Source organism: Mirounga leonina, unplaced genomic scaffold (assembly GCF_011800145.1).
Source record: "Mirounga leonina isolate KUSES-001 unplaced genomic scaffold, KU_Mleo_1.0 Mir_125, whole genome shotgun sequence".
NCBI lineage: Eukaryota > Metazoa > Chordata > Mammalia > Carnivora > Phocidae > Mirounga > Mirounga leonina.
Window position 1 is genome coordinate 72369263 of NW_023270305.1, and position 22974 is coordinate 72392236.

General features: G+C 39.6%; 1 protein-coding gene and 1 pseudogene across 3 annotated transcripts in view; both read right to left on the reverse strand.

Moving 5' to 3' along the window:
- RNF149 (ring finger protein 149) overlaps positions 1–22974 on the reverse strand; it is a 38536-nt gene that overhangs the window by 14959 nt on the left and 603 nt on the right. For all 3 annotated transcript variants that reach the window (XM_035001813.1, XM_035001810.1, XM_035001812.1), the window contains exons 2-6: positions 11706–11956; positions 10711–10779; positions 6942–7024; positions 4696–4792; positions 665–860 (exon numbers count right to left, since the gene is read on the reverse strand). In XM_035001813.1, the coding sequence (XP_034857704.1) occupies positions 665–860; positions 4696–4792; positions 6942–7024; positions 10711–10779; positions 11706–11956 (696 nt within the window). The remainder of the gene's footprint in view (positions 1–664; positions 861–4695; positions 4793–6941; positions 7025–10710; positions 10780–11705; positions 11957–22974) is intronic.
- LOC118008370 lies at positions 19323–19510 on the reverse strand (annotated as a pseudogene).

A 22974-nucleotide genomic window follows, 5' to 3' on the forward strand; every position in this document is an offset into this window, starting at 1 on the left:
GTGTTATATGCAAACAATGAATCATGGAACACTACATCAAAAAAAAAATTAATTAAAAAAACAAAAACAAAATACATCAACCAAATGATACCGAAATTGGGGGAGAAATATACAATACAGATGACAAATACCAAAGAGCTCTTAGAAGCAACATGAAAAAATTAGTTTCTCTGGAGCAAAACAAGGTACACACGAAACAGGCAACTCAGAAGAGAATAAAAATGACCAGAAATATGAAAAGGTAATGTTATCGGTAATAAAAAAAAAGGCAATTCACTCTATTTCATCCCTCAGAATGACAAGAAGCAATCAGACAAGTGGTAAAGGTATACACATATATGATTTCAAAGTGTTAAAGTCCACCAAAAGGGTGCAGTTTAAAGAAATTCTAGTAAACTGGAGTTGTAACACTACGTACCACACAGAATCACACACCCACCACACAGAGAGAGCTTCACACATTAAGAGGAAAAACAGGTTACCTAACAGCACATAAATGATATGCTCCCCATCCTTAAACATGAAAAACATCTGAAAAGGTATTTATCAAAATGGTGAAATGGTATTTGCGGGTGCGGGATTATGGTTTTCATTTTTCCTTTATGCTTTTCTGCATTTTTTCCCCCGACTGCTAACACCATTTTATGACTTGCAAGGCACTTACCTAGTAAGGCTGTGTTTTCACCTGCCTCGTCTTTGAAACTGGCATCACACTGTGGGGCAGAATCACTAGCGGAAGCCGATGGCAAACTGCTCCCCTCACTTCTGTCATCTTGTAAAGTAATACTCAGATTTGCAGCCAAAACACTCCCAAGGGGAGGTTCTGGAGTAGGCATCTCCTGCACATCCTCAAGCTCTCCCTTGAGAGAATAAAAGAAAATACCTTGTCTGAGTAACACAATCAAAGCTTATCTATCATTTCATGATCATTACTCACAATTCCTACAAAGTATTTACTTTTATACACAGAATATGGCAAGAACACTAATGTCTTCTTCATTTAGCAACATCCGAAAATGAATTACTTCTCAGTAAGCCGCTTTCCAAGAGCTAAACACTGTGCATTTGAAAAACCACTTTTCCCCTTGATGCAAAGCAATGCCACCTCTTAAGCTCTTTACTGACAGTAAGTGAAGCTTTGTCGGAGACACGCTTTCCTCACTTCCTGGACAGAGGGTGCAAATCAGCCTGGCTGTGGCCGTGAGCTTGAATTAATGCCTCTAACTGCCCTACTGTCTGTCTTACTGCGGGTACCAGGGTTTCGGAAGAACACGGTGTCTGACAACAGAGGGCTTCAGATTGCATTTGATTCACTTAAAAAGAATCAGCTGTGGCTCCCTAAAGACAGTCTATCGGCTGTCAGTGCACCTCCAGCTCCCCCATTTGCTGCGTCAAAGGAAAAAATAGGATAAGGAAAGTGACAGCCCAGTCTCAAACAGAGGTTTATCCAGATACCTTTCTGATTAATGCCAGAGTCAGAGCCATGCTGTGAGAGAGGAAACCACTGGTGAGGTCACCTAGTAAAGGAGCGGGGGCTGCGGGTTTACAGTGAGACTGAGCTTCACGTGAGAACATGTGCTGGCTCCACCGCCCTCCTCCTCCACCTCAGCGGGCCTGCTCCTCCCACTGCCGCTCCACCCAGTTCTAGAACCGCCCTCTTCCCGAACCACATGCTACACTGCTTCCTTCTCACTGGTAAGTAACTGAACACCCTCAGAAAAGACTCTGGACACACCAAGCCACAAATCCTACGGAGTTGCCATACTGTCCAAACTCCCACCCAGCCCACCCTCATCTGTTTTCCCAGATAGTTACCAAAATACCCACCAAACTTAACCACCTGCCAGTCTCAAAGCCCCCATGGTCACACCCTCATCTGCAATATACTGATCTGTCAGGCAAATCCTTTAACACCCAGCTCAGACTCCCCTCTTAAAAAACTACCCTCTTATCGTCCCACTCCACCTGGCGGAGTAAATTCCTCCTTTCTCTGTGCTCCTCAGCACTTCAACATACCTCCTTTGCAGCGTTGTGTGTGGGTGTATGCCCTGGCCCCCACAGTCCAGAAAGTGAAAGTCCACAACCAGAAGGGCTGTATCTTACTCATCTTTGTCTCCCCAAGTCAAGGTCCAATCTAGCACCTGAGAGAGCACTCCTTTGATACATGCTTGCTGAATGAATGAAAACAACAGTGACAAATGGCACATCGAGAAGGTTGTAGCTGCCAACGCAAGGACCACCTCTCAAGTCCACATGAAGGACTGATGGCAGCCCTCTGACCACAGCTGTTTCCTTGGGAGCGAGAACTAGTTGCCACATGACAGTGTATCATCACTGTCTACAAAACCAAATGCAGGAGGGGCAAAGGGACTAAAGAAAATGGCACACTCGTCAAAAACTGTAAAACAACTAAGGGCAAGACAAGCTAATTTCTTAGAGTTTGACTTAAAGTTACTACAGGTTTCTGTTCCTCAAAAAGAAATCATGGGGCGCCTGGGTGGCTCAGTTGGTTAAGTGACTGCCTTTGGCTCAGGTCATGATCCTGGAGTCCCGGGATCAAGTCCTGCATCAGGCTCCCTGCTCAGCAGGGAGTCCGCTTCTCCCTCTGACCCTTCCCCCCTCTCATGCTCTCTCTCTCTCATTTTCTCTCTCAAATAAATAAATAAAATCTTTAAAAATAAATAAATAAAAAAGAAATCACACTTCCTGGGGTCATAGGCAAGCTTTCTGAAATTAACATTCTAACAAAGTAATCCAACCTGATGCAAAAAGAATAATCTTCATTTTTAATGTATGAAATACATATATGTAGATGTAGTTCCAAAAACAAAACTCATGAGGATTAATCTCAGTGCTAATGTTCATGAAATACCCTTACAAAAATTTCTAGAAATGAAAAGCAGGTTTAAAACTACTGACTATGAAGAAAGTAACTTAAAATGAGCTTCAGTGTGCACCTAATGAAGGAAAAGAGGAAGGAGAAGAGGAAAAAGGAAAACTTTGCCAAGAAAAACATCTGTTGAGTTCCCTGTATTGTACTGTTTAAAATGCTTAAAATCCCAGGAAGGGTGTCTACGACACAGGCTCAGTTCACTAAGTCTCAAATTCACTGTTATGCCCTGCTAAATAGACCCATCATTATTAAAAACTATAAATAAATGTTAGAAATCCTAGAGGAAAGACAAATCTTCTAGACATCAAAGCAGGTAAGTTTTCTTTCGGTAAGAGGTCTTGAATGCTGACCTTCCTCCTTTCCTGTACCTGTGGTGGGGGCATTCTGAAACTCACACTTGAAAAATATAATTCTTAGGGGTGCCTGGGTGGCTCAGTTGGTTGAGCATCCTTTAGACTTTTGGATTTCGGCTCAGGTCATATCTCATGGGTCGTGAGATGGAGCCCTGTGTCGGGCTCTGAGCTCAGTGGGGAGTCTACTTGAAGGTTCTCTCCCTCTGTCCCTACCCCCAACTCGTGCATGCATGCACACTCTAAAATAAATAAATAAATCTTAAAAAATAGAAAAATCAAGTTCATAGATAATTACAGTGGTAATCAAGGCAGCAGTCTCTCAACTATCTTTCCAAGACCCGCCAAGCTAGAAGATGAGAGGACTCCTTGAGGGTTACTGGGGCTGTAAGGTGCATGAAATGCTTATCACAGAAAAAACTCCTTGTGGTTTCTAACTCTACCATAAACACTATAAAAAAAAACCCTAAAAAATTAGGTTTAGCAATAAGAGAAGTATGTGATATTTAAATTACTTCTTCTAAAGTAGTAAGATCATTATTTCAAAACTATTTGCTATTTAATCAAGAATATTTTAAGACACTGATTATATGAAAACTCTAAAAACAATAAAAAAATAATGATCTAGAAAAATCTGTTTTTTTTTCCTCTACGTCTTCCCCTTTTGGGTGGGACTACTGGTTAAAAGCTTGTATCCAGGAATTCAGCAAACCTGTATCTGAAAGCAGATTCCCAAATAACTAGCTGTGTGACCTTTGGTGACTTACTCGGCTTTTCTAAGTTCAAGTTCCTAATTAGTAAAATAGGGAGAGAAACAGTACTTACCTCCCAGAGTGGCTATGAGGGTATGACATAATAATGTACGTAGGCCCTCAGCACACGGCTGGCTACTATGAAGCACCCTCTTTCACTCTGCCCTCATGTCTTTGTTTTCGGAGGAAGGTCTTACGACCACCTAAGTACCACAACCCGATGGAGCAAATACCACACAGAATCAATCTCCCTAGCAGGATTTGATTTCCAAACCAGAAATCTGAGACCTGGTGTCAAGAAGTGTGGCTTCAGTTTCCTCATATGTAAAATATGCATCTTGAGCCAGAAAATGTATGAGGCTCCTTCCATTTCAAAGATTTGATAATTCTTGTTCATACGAAACTGACGAGTATGTATACATTCTACAGGGCAGCATACCAATATATCGCTCTAAGCAATTACAAACTCTCTGGGGGAAACATACAGCATATCAGTCTATAATCACAAAGGCAGTAGCTCGTTAACTTCATGGAATGTCTTAAACATTCATTTTTAATCAAGAGGAAAATTTCTTCAGGGAACCACAAAGACGTTAGAAGGAGCACTTAGTCCATTCCTCTTGGCTCTGGTCAGTAGTGAAATTGAATCACTCAGGAAGAACTGGGGCAGAGATTGAATATAAACAAAAATGTAACAAACCCAATATCCCAGGGCTTTGATGACATCAAGTTTACACATTGGACACGTGCGGTGATCCAAAAGCCATGGGTCAATGCATATTCTATGAAAAATATGCCTAAAAAGATTAAGTATGTGTTAATTTTTTAAAATAAATGTTTATATCTTATAAAGGAAACAACACATTCTACTGACTCATCTTCTCAGTGCAAGTTAAACGACTTCAAATCAACATTCTAGTCTATTCACTTACTCTAGGTAATTATCTATTCTACTTTCCACGTTAAACAGAATCTGGAACTTACAGGGAAATTTTCCCTTCACTCCACAAAAATAGCATGGTTTATTTTCGCTTCATGGTAAGCTGTATTTTTCTTTGCATCTGTAACTTACTTAAAAGCCATTTGGGAATAAATGTGGCATAAGTAAACCAATAGTCAACTAATAATAATAAGCTGAGAGTATCTTACATAAGTTCAGGAAACGAATCAAATGGGAATACAACAAAATATAAACAGATCATCTCTGGGTTTTAGGCTTAAAAAAAAAAAACACTTATTTTCTGTCTTAACATATTTTTGTATATTCCACGTTCTTCTATAATAATAACTTGCAGAATTGAAGAAAGAAGAAATAACAATTCCCTATGTATTTTCTTTTTACTGACTTGTCTTAGTCGGCTAGCTTTGCCTCCTATGTGGTGAATCTGTTTTCCACACAGGATAGAGATGAGGAGTCAGGCAGAGGGGGTACAGGACCCATGGCTCCCATGCCAGCTGTGTGATGCGATGCTGGGACTCTGATCTAGTTGCTTAACCTCTGCACCTCCACTGCAGGCTGTTCTCAGCAGCAAATACGTAACGTGCTCACAGCAGTGCTGGGCACAGTAAATACTGAGTAACTGTTCATTATTCATGCTGTTGTGTGAAGAGCTCTTCTTCATACTGAAAGTCTGCTAGTGCAGTTAAAAATAACAGTACTTAATTACATAACATAGTCTAGCCTAGCTAATCTTCTGACCTTTCCATCCTCAAACTGAAACTGAAACTGACTGACCCAAAGGAATAATTTTTACAAAAACACAAAGGAAACATGTTGGCTTTATTGGGAAATCTGTTAAATAAAGCATGGGAGAAAATGAGGGGAAATTAAGTAAAAACCCCAGATCAGGAGACCAGGAAATGTGCACAATCAACATGTCTGCTTGTGAGGGTCAAGCACAAAACCCAGCTCAGCCATCAGGACAGATCTGGTGTTGCAAAGGAAGTGAGCCTCAAGACCGCTCATCTGTGCTGCATCCCAAGCATCATTTTTAAGTCACAAAGACTTGCCCTAAACCATCCTAGATAAAAATTCTTTTCTATTTTAATAATTTTCCACAGGACATACTGACTCCAATTCATTAAGTACCCACCCACCAACCTCAAATAAAAGCCTGTAGACCGAAGTTAGCTATCTTTATTCTGGAAACTTTTGTTATTCTGATATTCATTTGTTTTCTCTATAGAATTACTGAGAACTTAATCTACTATAGAGTACTCATATATATATATATATACTACTTTGTAAACATAAAGCAAACCGTAATTGCATATTAATTTCTGACCTGCTTCTAATAGGTGGGAAGCATAATTAAAATTGATCAGACTGAAAGCACAGTATAATTTTTATACACCCTTCTGATAACAGCCATTCTTCTAAACAGTTATCAGTTAATTAAAGTATCCCATTAAAAAGAAAAAAAAAAGGAAATCGCAACTTCCCATTGCTAAAGCAAAGCCCCTAGTGTATCTAAAGTGAAAAATATTTATTTTGCAGAACCCCCAAAAGAACTAAAACCCAGGGTGCAAATAATAGCAAACCACTACCCTCCTTGACTTTCTGCTAGCCATTTCTGGCCCTCCCCCTGGGGTCCTTCACCGGTCATGCTTCAGTTTCCTTGCTCCCACACAATGTATGTTTTGAATGGCTAAATGTATGATGGAATTCTCAGGATTCTAATAAAGCCTTGCTTAAGACTAAAAGCCAATCCATGGCAAAGATTTATAATGGGTCTGTCTTAGGGCCTGAGGTCTCCTAAGGATTTTAAAGTAATATAATCCAGGAGCCTAGAAGGCTTAAAGCTTCCTTCCTAAAGGATGAGATGATCACAAGATCATCACATGATAACAAGATCCTCACATCATAAAAGACACATTAACACTCTTGTCAGAAACCTGAAGCTTATCCAGTAATTTGTAGCATCTTAGGAAGGAAAAAAAACATACTTGCATGGCAGAATTCTGATAATGTCCTTTACTTTAAAATTTTCAATACACACTGCACAGTTTTCAGCATCAACATCAATTCCCTGTAAAAAGGAAAGAAAAGAATTCACTATATCCTTTGCTACGTGGTCGATCTTGATAAAACTCACAACGTCCTGGGTAAAACAATGACAAATTTTGTACTACCAGGGTACAACCAGAAGATAAACACAGTGTCTACTCAGTATTTACTTCTTACCACTGTCCAGAGATTATTTAAAGAATCTGGCTGAAAAGGAAAAAATGTCATTACATAATCAGGCACGAGCAGTTTTGATACTAAGGTAGTGTTCATGTTTTAAGGGTTGTAGAAATGCAAATGCCTACTTTACTATAATAAAAATTATTTTTCAAATATAAAACTTGTAAAGAGAATATCCAATAAACTACTTGTTTCTAGAATCATTAAGAACAAAAACAAGAGCACTTTCACTAGAATTTGCTAAAGAACATAGTTACAACTTGCAAATGAGAAAACACAAATGGCTAAATATCTGAAAATATTCCGCCTCACTAGTGATAAAAGAATTACGGATTAAAATAAATTACTGTTTTTCATCTATCAAATTAAATTAACAAAGGTAAAAAGAAATAAAACTTGCCAGGGAGGAAGTAGTCCCTGGCAAAATTTGTGACAAAATTTCCACTGCTGCTAAGAATCTATGGGTCATCGACCTTTTTGGTGGTGTCAGCCTTTCCCCCATTCCCCTGGGTACCCCCATCGAATCACCTGGCCTCACCCCATCAAAGCAGGCACAGCCAGAGCAGTCATCCGACCCAAGACAGGTCAGTGAGACTCTCTTTGATTCTGGGATGGATTCAAGAACTACCAGTCAGTGTCTGCATATAGCTCCAACATTAGCAAGTGCATTTTATGGGAACACAGCTACCCTGTCCTTACGTAATTATTTTAAAAATACACTGAGTCATGTATATCACTTGTTAGCAAGCAAGCAGTAAAAACTGATTATTGTTATCAAAGACTGTATTAAAATTCTGTAACACTTAAAATTGTATGTTGCTAAAGTAAATATTATCATCTATCATATGCCATACAAAACTGATGAAACAATTTTTAAAGTCTCTAATGGTCTGTAAGCTTATACATTACTGTGAATGAGTCCATAAGAAAAGAAAAACTAGAAACCAGGGCACCTGGGTGGCTCAGTCGGTTAAGCGGCTGCCTTCGGCTCAGGTCATGATCCCAGGGTCCTGGGATCGAGCCCCACGTCGGGCTCCCTGCTTGGCAGAGAGCCTGCTTCTCCCTCTACCTCTGTCTGCCTCATTCTGCCTACTTGTGCTCTCTATCTCTGTTAAATAAATAAATAAATAAAAATCTTAAAAAAAAAAGAAAAGAAAAACTAGAAACCAAACACCTGTCTCTAGAACTGGACAAGATGTAGATTTAAGAAAACACAACAATTTTTCTGTACAAATTTAATCAAAATCATCAGAAAATCCATGTGTGTGGCACCTGGCTGGCTTGGTCAAAGGAACATGTGATGCTTGGTCTCAGGCTTAGAAGTTCAAGCCCCATTTGGGGTGTAGAGGATACTTATTAAAAAAAAGAAAAGAAAAATCCACGTATGTACCTCACCAACCATTTAGGGATCTTTTTTTAACCATTATTTTGACAACTTTCAAAAACAGTAGGATCATATTTTCAAAAATGTTCTATATAAAGAAATGCTCTGGAGGCGCCTGGGTGGGTCAGTTGGTTAAGCGTCTGCTTTCAGCTCAGGTCATGATCCTGGGGTCCTGGGATCAAGCCCGGTGTCCTGGGATCCCCCCCCTGGGTCAGGCTCCTTGCTCAGTGAGGAGTCTGCTTCTCCCTCTCCCTCTAATCCTCCCCCTCTCCGCTTGTGCTCTTGCTCTCTCTCAAATGAAGAAATTTTTTAAAAATCCCAAAAAACCCAAATGCTCTGTACAGGAAGAGGATACTATCAATTTACTTAGGTTCTCAAAGACTCAATTCAGTATATTATACATATAAATCTCTGCTCATATTTATTTTTTTAAATTTTTTATTGTTATGTTAATTACCATGCATTACATCATTAGTTTTTGATGTAGTGTTCCATGATTCATTCTTTGTGCATAACACCCAGTGTCTCTGCTCCTATTTATAGACCGAGATTTCCTGCTGTGGAGCAGAAGACATATTCTAAGGGGAACATAAAACTACATGCTTATCAAGTGACTGGCCATGTGCAATGCATGTAGAGTTTATCACAGGCATTCACTAGAGACTCTCTCCCCAAAGACCCTCTGTGATCTGTACATCAAGTGCTAATCTCAAGCCAGGACATGAGAAGCTTTTTTTTGTTTGCTTGTTTTCTTTTACTCTTTCTGTTCAGTACATTTGCATGGAAAGAAACCAGTACACTGCACAAACTATTAAAATTCAGCTGTTACTTCTGTATAAGGCATTAGGGAAAGAATGGAAGCCAGCAATGTAAGTCCAAGAGTATCTTCATATTAAATATACTAAAATAAACCATTAATATCAGAATCCAAAGTTTAAAAAAAACTCAAAGGTCTATAATTTAATGAGTATTATTTCTGCTTTAGAGTTGGTCAAAAGAAGGGATACATAAAATAAGTGCAGTTATTCTTTCTCTTTTTTGAAGGAGTGGAGGGTAGCATAGATGAAGTCTCAACAATTTGGTGAGATGAAATGAAAATCAAAACAACAGAACCAACCTATACCTACAAGTCAACACACTTATCAGCATCTAAAGACACAGAAGACCATTAAAAAAAAGTACTACTACTGCATTGGCAACTGTTTTCCTCTTAAAGAATCGGTCCTCCAAGAATCGGAGGTTCTGGATTTAGGATCTGTCCCATTCCCAAAATGCTTTAAAACTCTGGTTTGATTTTGACCTTTTATGTCCCAGGTTGGCCATGTCAGAATGTTTCTTTTTTTAAAAAGTAGTTTAAGTACATCTTTTCTCCCCTTCTCTACAAATCCCAGTTTTTTCCTCCCTGTATTTAAGGGAATCAGAGAGAATGAACACATAGCCTATAGACTCAGATTTAACAGAAATGGTTTAAAGTATCAAAGGTCTATGGTCTAAGGGAACTTGGAAGTTCTTTACCTTCCTTAGAGTCATCTGGGTCTGACCAACAGGTAGAACTTTCTTACGTGATAGACATGTCAGTCCCGTCCAGTATAGTAGCCCAACCAGCCAATAGGGCCATTTGAGTATTTGGAATGTAGCTAGTGTGACTCAGGAACTGAATTTTTAAGTTCAATTTCATCCATTTAAAGTAAAATAACTAGGGGCGCCTGGGTGGCTCAGTCGTTAAGCATCTGCCTTCGGCTCAGGTCGTGATCCCAGGGTCCTGGGATCGAGCCCCGCATCGGGCTCCCTGCTTGGCAGGAAGCCTGCTTCTCCCTCTCCCCCTGCTTGTGTTCCTTCTCTCGCTATCTCTCTCTGTCAAATAAATAAAATCTTTATTAAAAAAAAAAAAGTAAAATAACTATATACGACCAATGGCTACCTTATTTGGTGGCACAGGTTTTAGAGGCTCTTCACATGTACAACTGAATATTTCTGCCAACCCTTCTCTAAAATGAACACACGTATACAAGTTAGTACTAACTCAAACTAGTCAAAACTCCATATGTTCAATGTGAGTTTAACAGACTGGAAAGTTTTAGTTAGACATATAAACAGATATGTACTTTAGTCTAAAAGAAACAAAAAACCCATGAAAATGTTACCTTTTCTCCATGCTTTACAGTATGAAGTGGAAGCTGGCCAATGATTTTCTTAGCTTCTTTCCTATGGCTCTTAGGTAGGAAAAATATTATCACTAAAAATTTTAAGTCACTATTTTAAAAAATTCACATAAACTTACAGAAAAAAATTTCACTTAAAAAAGTTAAATGACTACAATGAAAATAACAACAAAAATTACCATTTACATCTTAATGTATAAAATAGCCACATATAACTTAAGAGCTGTTTGATCAAGAATATTTTCAATTCCATGCCTGAAGAAGAAACCAATTCTTATGTTTAAATACTGGCAAGAGAGCAGGAAGCTGAGGATGGGGGAAGAGGGGTCCCACTGATTCATCTACTAATGCCCGTCCCTAAAATGAAAGAGGTTTTCGTCTAGTCAGCAGGTGCAGGATGACCAGAAATGACTACCACCTACAAAGCCAGAAAGAGCGGCTTTTCAAGACAACAGGGTAAGTTTGAAGTTCAAAGGCCTGTCTGTGGAACTCTCTGGCTCTCTGAGTGCCCTCCTCTTTGCTGTGACAGAGACACTACCTCTCTGCAGATAAATGGCTTTGAAAGTCGCCCCACCACAGAAGCCAGGAAGCCCCTCCCACTCTGCTCCTCGCCTTCAGGCCCAGGGTTCTCTTCTCCTTGTTTTAAACACAGAACCAGGTCCACTCTACCTCAGGCCTATTTATCATTCCTTTATGTCTGAAAGAGGGAAAGAGGGTATTCACAGGAGCAAAACATGCAAAAAGTGACATCATTTAAAGGTATTTAATTTCCCACAGAACAGAAAATTTAATGTATTCTAATTAAAAAATTATTTTTAAAAAGTTACATTAATTAAATAGTATGAATGAAAATGAAATTAAGAATATGGTCCAAAAAACCCCCACAAAACTCTAATATAACTTCAGGGAATATATATGAGAAATATTTATGAATTACCTTTTAAAAAGCAAAGTTAAAAAGAATTACCCATAATTACCTGACTTCCAAACTGTGAGCCAGTATATAGGAAACGCTGTATATAGTAAAATATCAGCCAGGCTAATGAGATAATCATCATGGTGATGAAGGCGATGGCCACAAATACCACAGACTGACCACTGATAAACTCCTGTACATGGCGGGTGCCAACCCCTATGGTCATTTTGACTGCAATGCCTTTCTGCACCAGATCCAAAATTTCTCTTCCTTTTGGGTAGCTAACCATAATGACCACTATATTTCCTGTTCCTGTAGGGAAGAACAAAAAAAGTACATATGAAGAACGCAAAATGAGATACAGAGAAAGGTAAGAGAAAAATATAAGAGTACTACAGCTTGTCCATATGTAACATCCAAAAACTTAACCAAAAAATGTTTAATTTTCAAGGAAAACTTAAGTTACCAAAATTAGTCCCCAAAGAGAAAATAGACTGACTACATCAGAAGTAGAATAAGTCTCTAATAACTACCCCCCCAAAGGTTAGAGCCCCATTCAATTCCACGGGTGAATTCTACCACCAAAACTTGAAGTAACTGATGGTACTGAAATTGTTCCACAGCAGATTAAAAAAGTTAAAAAAGAAGTTTAAAAAATTATTTCTAGATAATAAAGCCAAACATGGGAATAAACCAAGAGAACCATACAGACAAATTTCACTTATGAATTTTAATACACAATGCCTAGTGGCGCCTGGGTGGCTCAGTCGGTTAAGCATCTGCCTTCAGCTCAGGTCATGATCCTGGGGTCCCGGGATAGAGCCCTACATCAGGCTCCCTGCTCAGTGCAGAGTCTGCTTCTCCCTCTGGCCCTCCTCCCTCTCGTGCTCTCTCTCTCTCAAATAAATAAAATCTTAAAAAAAAAAATACATAATGCCTAAAGCATGCCTATTAATCACAGGGAGGCAATCTGAGAATTTCTACTATGATCACTATTATTTAACATTGGTCCAAAGGCATGAACAGACATAATACAAAAAAAAAAAAAAAAAAAGAGAGAGAGAGAAGGGGTAAAATAATCAGTTTCTATAAATCTATCCATAAATTAATGTAATAACCATAAAAAATAGGATTCTTAAAACCTTAAAAATGCTGTTTCTGAAGTTCATTAGGGGAAAAATAATCACAAATCATCAGGAAAACTTTTTAAAAGTAAAACCTGAACTAACATTTACAATTACAGTAATTACAACAGTGTGGTAGTAGCAAAGGAAGACAACCAGAATAAAGGGGTACAATCAAAAGTCCAGAAATTAGACCCAAATACAAAACAGAACTTAGTATATCATAAAACTGTAATCTTAAATCACTGGGGTAAAATAGATTATTTTAAAAAAATAGTATGGGAATAATTGGGTATTATCTGAGGGAAAATAAAAAAGCTGTATCCCTTTCTCACAATTTATGGCAAAATAAGTTCCAAGTAATGAATACCCAACTTTTACATCAACATGGATGGCACTGGAGGGGATTATGCTAAGTGAAATAAGTCAAGCAGAGAAAGTCAATTATCATATGGTTTCACTTATTTGTGGAACGTAAGGAATAGCATGGAGGACATTAGGAGAAGGAAGGGAAAAATGAACGGGGGGAAATCGGAGAGGGAGACGAAGCATGAGGAGACTATGGACTCCGAGAAACAAACTGAGGGTTTTAGAGGGGAAGGGGGTAGGGAGATGGGTTAGTCTGGTGATGGGTATTAAGGAGAGCACGTACTGCATGGAGCACTGGGTGTTACACGAAGACAATGAATCACAGATCACTACATCAAAAACTAATGATATACTGTATGACGACTAACATAACATTATAAAATAAAATTAAAAAAAAAAAGTTCCAAGTAAATCAAAGATTTAAATATATAAAAGAGACGAAATATAAAAATGAAAAATTTCCAGAGAGCTAAAAAAGAGCAAAATCAAGGAATCAAGATCAAAAGAGCAAAGAGCTAATGGGAGAAAATACATGTAACATAACAAAGACAGAAAACAATTTCCTGTAAGAGAAAGAGCAACAGAAAAACAAAGGAAATGAAGTCAGTTTGCAAAAAGACAAAAAATTTTTTTACCTATCAGCTTTAGTGAGATAAGAATTCACATGCCATAAAATTCACCCTTTTAAAGTATAGAATTCACTGGTTTTTAGTATATTCATAAAGGCTGTGCGACCATCATCACAATCTAATTCAATTAACATTTTCATCGCCCCAAAAAGAAAACCTGTATGCCTCTGCGGTCACTCCCCAACAAATAGACTTTAAACACATGAAAAGTCATGGTACAAATGAAATCATTAAAAAGATCTTCATCTTAGGATGCACTGCATCCTGAAATCCTAAGTTGAAAATATCCTATGTAGAAAATGCATTTAATACTGAACATCATCACAGCTTAACCTAGCCTACCTTAAATGTGCTCTGAACACTTATAATAGCCTACGGTCGGACAAAATCCTCTAACACTGTGCCTATAGGAAAGTGCTGACCACCTCATGTAATTTGCTGAACACAGTACTGAAAGTAAAAAACGAAATGGTGGTCTGGGTACAGAATGGTTGTTGACCTTCGTGATCATGTAGCGGATTGGGAGCTGGGGCTGCAGCATCATGAGAGAATATTGTAGGGCATATCGCTAGCCCTGGAAAAGATCCAAATTCAAAATTTGAAGTACGGCTTCCCCTGAATGCATACTGCTTTTGTGCCATCATAAAATCAAAACATTGCAAGTGAAACCATAGTAAGTTGGGGATCATCTGTACCTATATGATTGGCAAAGATCAAATAGTTTTGATCCTCCATAATGGCAAGAGTGAGCACAAATCTGCACTCTTGCACACTGCAGGGGGAGTTTATTACTACAATCTTGTGTGGAGGGCAATGGCTATCAAAAAAATTTCATTTATTTATTTTCCCAAGACTTAAATTAAATGCACAGCTCTTTGATCCAGCAATTCCATGTCCAAGAATTACAGATACACTTGCATACGTATACAGGAGCTATCTGTAAAGATATTTGTTGTCAAATTTTCTCTAAATTGTTGCTATCACAGAGCGCCTGGGTGGGTCAGTTGGTTGGGTGACTGCCTTCGGCTCCGGTCATGATCCTGGAGTCCCGGGATCGAGTCCTGCATCGGGCTCCCTGCTTGGTGGGGAGTCTGCTTCTCCCTCTGACCCCCCCCCCCATGCTCTCTCTCATTCTCTCTCTCAAATAAATAAATAAAATATTTAAATTGTTGCTATCATGATCTAAACGTCCATCAATAGGACTACAGTATGAGGTGGCGACTCCATTTGCATGAATAGTACTCAAGATGACAGGAGGGGAAAAAAGCAACATGTCAAACTATGTGGATGCAAGATCTGTATGTCACATTAATTTGGACTGCCTCTGGAAGGAGACCCAGAGAGTAGGGACCCTGACTGCATCTGGGAAGAGGAGCTGGACACAATAAAAATTCTGTACAACGTGTGCATATTACCTATTTGAAAACTAATTTTAAAAATACACTTAAAGGGGTGCCTGGGTGCTCAGTCAAGATCAAGCGTCTGCCTTCCGCTCAGGTCATGATCCAGGGTCCTGGGATTAAGCCCCAGGTCAGGCTCCCTCTCCCTCTGCCTGCTGCTCCCCATTCTGTGCTCTCTCTCAAATAAATAACATCTTAAAAAAAATACGTAAAATAAAAATAAAAATACACATAAAGAATGTTCTCTGGCATCACTTCGAAACTGCGCATTATAACAATTTTACTGCAGAGAGAAACTTAATCTGTAGCAAATCCACTGTGGCCCCCTGCCATCAGGATTTAGTTACTGAAACACCAGAAGGGCACCCTTCTAAGGTGGCTCCCGCCTGGAGGCCGATCCTTTGACCCGGGCCAAAAGTGTCACTTAGCAAGAACGTACATGTACTTGTCTCCCCACTCACGCAGTCTGCCATGTCATCACTGGGGAGACACTACAAGGAGGAAGGCATTTCCTGCCTTCAGGAAAACAAACATCTAGAAGCTGAGAAACACAAGCACAGAAACAATTATTATGATAGTTATACCACTTATAATTACATGGCACTTTATAAGCTGAAAGCCTTTTCTCATAAACCTCCTTTTGCGGAGAACTTCAAGCACACACTAAAGTAGGAAGAACGGTTTAAAGAACCCCACGTGCCTGTCTCAGTTAAGAAGTTTTACAGAGAAAATAAATCTGTTTCCATGCCATGGTCACAGCTACATAAAACTTCCGGTACTGACATAATGAAATTTGTGTTAATCGGGGAAAACCAACTTTAGAGCACTTTCACATTTATGTCTCCCTTGAAGCAGAGAGGCCAAATTACCATTTTACAGATGAGGGCTCAGAAATCTAAAGAGAGCTGGTGAATGTCATATACCACCTGGAAAAGCCAGTTCTAGGGCCTGAAGGCCCAGCTCCCACGCAGTATCTCTGCCCTGCCTCCTCCTCGTGGGGGACCCAGGCTTCAGAATCATGCAGACTGGGTTCAGATCTGTTATCACTGTCTGGGTCTGGAGAAACTACCTTCTCTGAGAATATTTCTTCAGCTATAAAATGAGAATTTTTCTATTTTGGACTACTGCTTATTTACTAAGAAAGTGGAATACAAAGAGCTGCAGAAATGAAGTGATAATTTTGTCTGAGGTGGGAGAGAACTCTTTCCCTTGGAAGTACACTTGAGCTACATCTTGAAGGACAGGAAAAGTTTATCAAGTAAACAAAGGGAGGCTTTCTAGGCTGTGAAATCATCATAAAAACATATTTGGGATGGTGACTGGTCCAATTTGATTAGTGAATAAAATATAGTTGTCCCCCTTACCACAAGGGATACATCCCAAGACCTCCAGTGGATGCCTGAAACCGCAGAGAGCAACAAATGCTATATATACTATGCTTTTTTCCTATACATACCTATGATAAAGTTTAATTTATAAATTAGGCACAGTAAGAGCTTAACTACTAATAAAGTAGGACAATTGTTAACAACATACTGCAAAAAAAAAGTCATATGAATGTGGTCTCTCTTAAAATATTTTGTACTGTATTCACCCTTCTTGTGATGATGGTGAGATGAAAAAATGCCCATGTGAGGAGATGAAGTGAGGGGAATGACGTAGACATTATGACCGAACGTTAGGCTACTACTAACCTTCTGACCATAGGTCAGAAGGAAGATCATCTACGTCCAGACCAAGGCTGACCATGGGTAACGGACACCATGGGTAAGGGGGGTGACTGGTGTACATTTGAAGGTATCTTATCTCCTTACCCCCAGGGCCTCCCATAGAACCTGGCACACAGAAAGTGTCTCATAAATATTTGCTGAATAAATGAATGAATAAATGAGAGGTGGAAGATGAATTGAGATTCTAATCTCAATTGGTTGGTTCTTGAACACCAAAATTTTCAAAGGAAGGGCCTACTGACACACAGTGATTATCAGAGGGACACCCTGAACTGAAAACACTTGTAATATCAACTTGAAATTTTTCACCTAGGAAACTAAAACAGTTCACTGATTTAAAAGAAATCATGGAAAAAAAAAAATACTGTGTCTAGGATGACAGCTAAACCATTTGCTATACTAATTATAGCAGCAAGACTGCTTCTGGGAACTACTTTAAATTAATAAAACTCAGAATGAAGACTCATTCTATACCATGATTTGTTTTTCTAGAACATTTTTTGGGATGAACTGGAGGTAGGGCAGCTGAGTAAAAATGGCACTAGCTTGGGTCACTGTGTGCATGACCGGAAGGGATACCAGGCGCAGGCACCTCATTTGGCTCTGCCCGTCCCTCCTCATGCACTGCCACCTCTCCAGGACAATCCTAGAGAGCCTTAGGGACACATGAGAGCAAATCACAGCTTATTTCCCAACTAAACAGCTGAGTTTCTTCATAGGATGCACAGACACTCAAAGACTTGGGAGAGGAGAGGAAGTTCTTAGGATTTTTCTTCCCTAGGCCTTAACACTGCTACCAGTCATGCTTGTGTAAAAAACGGTCATCTTGTGCAATCCCTCTCCCTCCCCCAAAGAATCTATACCTCTCACCATTAGACAGGAAAACTCGAAGGCAGTTTTTGTCTTACTTAGCACAATGTCTGTGTACAGAGTACACGATCATAAACCTACTTATCAAATAATAAATACCAAATATAGTACTCTTTAGCAAGCCATACTGTCCATAAATATGAAACTCTTCTGTGCCAGAAATAAAATTGCATATATTTCTGTTTCCTTTCAAATGTCTGTGTTCCGCTTACCACTTGCTCAAAAACAAAAAAGTTAAGAAATCTGTCTTGGTCAATAGGTTCAAAATTCTAGCGGTTACATGTGAGTCTAGTGTACCATTTCTCTCCTCCCAAAGGAAACTATATACATTTCAGCATTCTTTTGAAGGGGGTGGGAACTACTGAAATATTTAAAGTGGAGGATTAGATTTCTGCTCTAGAAAACCAATTCAGGCAGCGAGAAATACATTTTAGAGTCCCAGCAAAAGAATCCTGTTAAATTTCAGGTTTTCTTTCTTTCTCATCACTTCCATACCCTCTCCACCTTCTGCCCCCTAACCTGGAAAATTCTTGGTGAAATCTTCAAGATTCAGCACAAGCTCAACTCAAGGCTTCTTGGCACCACCCACCCCTTTACACCTGCAATGCATCAGTTCCTCTTAGATACAGCTCTAGCAGGTGTATAAAACACCTACTAGAACTTCTTTATAGGTTTCTCTTCCTCACTAGACGAGTACTACCTGTTCTTATTTATTAGTTTTTGTAGCCAAGTATCATGCAGTGGTGACCCATAGAAGAGTTTCTGTATGCATGAATCTATCTGAAAAAATTGGCTTATCTTCAAGTAGTATAGCTGAAATGCCCCAATAAGGAGAATATTAATAGAAACAGTACACCCAATATGAACGCAAATGTCTCCAAAATTTGAAGCTATTATGCAAAACAGAAATGTTTTTATGGTTGGCTACGGAGTGCCAGGAGGACACAAAAACAAATGTAATTCTTTTCTTGGAAATTTAAATTATGTTTTGGATAATTCGACTTGCTCAAAAATATTTTGTATTTGTTGCATATACAGCTCTTTGCAGGGTTCCTAAAGGCATTACTTTATTTCAGGGCTTCAGCCTTTTACAATGTTGTTCCCACCACCAAGAATGTCCTATAGCCCAACCCCCCCTCCACACACCATACACACCCAGAGACACCTTCTCCATCCACGTTTCTTTCAAAACTCAATCTTTCTGGGAACCATCTGAGTTAATCCCACCTTCTAAGCACGCCTGTGAGGTGCCACTTCTGTCTTCCTACAGCAGCACAATACATAATTCAAATCCATATTTTTGGATCATTTGAGTATAGCATTAAACATCATCAAAAATGTATTATTCATAAAAAACTATTTACCATGCTCTGCAAATGCAAAATGCACATCTTCTATAACACTAGGGACTTTTACATTTTTGTCGTCTCCCTCCACCCCAACTCTGGCCCCTTCTTCAAACATAGCTCTAAGCCTTGCCAGTACTTGGCACTCAGTAAACAGCTGTTAACAGAATGAATGAAGTTAACTGTATACAGAGTGAATGAATGAATCTATCCTTAAAAGGCCATGCCAAAATTGCAGCTAAAGGATCATCCTATTTATTAAAGAACAATAATCACACTAAGGCCAATACTCTATAAAAACTTTTGTTTTAATGGTTTGACTTGTATCAATCTTTCAATTAGCAATAATCCCGCCTCGGATAAACCTCATTGGCTCGATACTGCCACTGCGCAAAGCTGACTTGTATCAATTTTTACTCATCTTGGTCAAACTAACTACCAGTCACCCTTGCAGTATCTGCTTTAGATGTCCTTCCTTTATGCTTCCTAAGTATCCGTACATATAATTCCATCAAGGTCCAAACCATATTGTCTGGAAAGTTGTTTATCGCTCCCACCAGGTCACAAACTCCTTTGAGGAGGCAGGCATGTGTCTTAGGCATTTCTATGCCTTAGTAAGCACAATATTTAGCCCAAAGTGGCTACTCATTATTCTGTCTGCTAAAGTAAAGAGAATTAACTAAGATTAATTAACAGGGAATTAATTAGTTTAACAGTCCTTACAGTTGTTCTGATAGATTATCTTAAAGTCATGATTTTATTTTTAGAACCATGATAAAACACTGATTTATACCCAAAGTATCCTGTACTGGATTTAGTAGAGTCAAGCAATAGGCTTAAGAAAAACTGGAGAAATTCTCCCTGAGACTTGGGAAAAGACTATCACGATTCAGTTTTACAAGCACCCACCTCTACCTATTTTGCAGAACCCCAGTGCTACACAGGAACATTGAAACCACTGGTATCTGCGGTTTTCACTGCCTCCAGCCACATTCTGACAAAATCCAAGAAACCTAACTTGAGCTGCATTCAAGGTTCTGTATACCATTTCAAGTTCAAGTATGTCAAAGCCAGTTTGTCTTCTGACTTAATTCCATCCATTCCATTCTTAATGCTATTCCATTCTCAAAAAGTCATGATACAGTTGTACCCTTGTTCCCAGTTGGGCCAAGTTCTGTGAAGGTCATTCCCTTCCATTCCTATAGTCACCACTACAGTATTCGCCCTTATACAGTCGACCCTTGAACAACATGGGTTTGAAACGTGTGGGTTAACTTATGCAAGAACTTTTTCTTCCAATATAGTACAGTATAGTCAATGTATTTTCTCTTATGATTTTAATATAACATTTTCTTCCCTCTAGCTTACTTTATTGTAAGAATCCAGTATGCAAGACATGTAACATACAAAACATGTGTTAATTGACTGTTTATGTTATTGGTAAAATGCCCAGTCAACAGGAGGCTATTAGTGGCAAGTTCTGGGGGAGTCAAAAGTTATACACAGATTTTCCACTGCATGGGGGGTTGGTGCCTCTAAGCCTTGTGTTGTTCAAGGGTCAACTTTATTTCTATTTGGATCAGCCCAACAGACTAGAGTCTCTGTAGGCTTTCCTCTGTTTAATCCACTGGTCACAATGCTACCAAATTAATCTCCCTTTAAGTCAGTGGTTCAAAACATTGGAGGATTCTATCATCACTTCCCTCCCCCTCCCCCCCCCCGACATTTGGTATTATCTGGAGACATTTCTGGTTGTCACAACTGGAGGAGTACTGTTGGAATCTGGTAGGTAGAAGCCAGGGATGCTAAACATCCTATAATGCACAGGACAGCCCCTCCCACAACAAAGAATGAACTGGCTCTGTATAGACCCTCCTGTTACCACGGACCAGTTTCCTCATCCATAAAATGGAGTTAAAATACCTACATGAAAACGCTGTCCGGAAGGTTAAGTGAACCGCTGTATGGAGAGCACTGAGCACAGTGCCTACACACTGGGTACCTTCACGCATTAAAAAAAAATTGCTAAAGCTGTTACTTTTGTCTTTTTTCTCACAAAGAATGATTCTCACAGTAAAACGACTAGAATGGACATTGATAATAGAAGAGAAACTCATGAGGATTTAAAATAAACATCAATGAGGTGTTTTTCGGGGCCTGGCTAAATTATGTCAAATAATAAAAGCAAGCAAGGTGGCTGAACCATGGTTAGAGCAAGTGCTATTAGCCTGGAAAAATGTAACATCATTATCAAAAAATGCAGTAAACAGATTCAGAAAATTGTAGCCGATGCGCCAGCCATTGAAAAGAAAAGGTCCAAATGAAGATGTTATACACTCAGAAGAGACTACAAGGACCCAGAATCAGAGAATCCTGACACATTAACCTCTTTTCCTAGACAGATCTACTAAAATTGGGAAAACACCATTGATAGGATGTATCAGGAATGGTCTCTGAAATCTGACAGGGCTTTTCATGGTAGTTTTACGGAAACATGGCTTGGGTACAATGACAACTTGGTAGACTTATACTCACTGGAATAGCGGCACCAAAGGTGGTGCCTCACCCAATCCACCACATAAGCACCCGCTTCTATTTCCTCTTCCAAAACCACTTCCTTCTGTTGCAACTGAGAACTTCCCCTCTACTGTCTGAGGTCAACCCCTCCAAAATATCCTAGACACGGCCTTCTTCAAGACCTGACTCTTGCAGTTACCTCATCTCTAACCTGGATCTCTACCACATCACTCCCAGCCAATTTCAATATGCCCTACCCCCGTCCACCCTAACCCTCCCTTGCCCTATAGTTTCTGCACACTTCTCAGCACACCTTGAGCCCTCAGAGTCAACCCTCTTAAAAGAGTTGTTCTAACAGTCTCCATTTTCTCACCTCTCAACTGATTTCTATTCCCATCACAGCTAAAACAGGCCAAATTCAAAGTTCCTTTCTGTCCTCATTATGTTAAGTTTGAACTTGCCTTTAAGAAATCAAAGCAGAATGAAAAACAGAAGTACAGGAAAAAGGATGTCTGACTTGCAGCAGCAGAAACTTTAAAAAAAAACTTTAATCACAATAAATTCAGAATGAGTCACGCTCTTAGAAATCATAACAGAAATATGTTCACTCTGCTGGGAACAGGTCCTGTAACATTCAGATTTCAGTTCTGAGGAGGACGTCTTGCAAAATAAGACTCTCAAACTGTCATCAGTGCTTGAAGATGCAACCTGTTGCCCTGGGGAATAGGTGTGGGAAGTGTCGCCTGGCAAAGAGCAAGACCTTTTCCTGAATGAACACAACCTGAAAAATTTCATCTAAACTCTAGACTCACGGAAGCTGACTGGCAGTTGAGCCAGTATTACAGCCTTGCATGTAGGAAGCGAGAAAACAATATCCGCACTTAAATCCAGGTTTTCTGACTCAGTTAAGTCCAGATTTTCTGACTCAAAAGTTCAGAATACTCAGGCACGTTTTATTAAAGTGGAGAAACCAGAGTTCGACCAAGCCACCACCACTTAGCATGGGTGAAGGACTGCCAGACCTTGGATTCCCACCTCACCTGACTTTGTAAAAACGATGAATGGAAAGGGACCCATGATTAGCAATCACGAGACTTTCCACCATAACCCTCTTTGGGTGGCTTTTAATTTCTTTGGTTCTCCCCACTGCCCTCCTTCAGAGGGCGCCTCCCTACACCTGAAGGGCCCAAGGCGAAGATCTGATCTCGTCTGGAGGCCTTCCTACCTGCCCAGAGAGCCCCGGGGGGTCACGGCGCGCACATCCAGAGCTTCCCTCCCAGTTCCTGACCGCCAGAAGCCCTCCGAGTCGCGCCCCCAAACCCCTTCGCGGCTTGCCCCTGGGGAT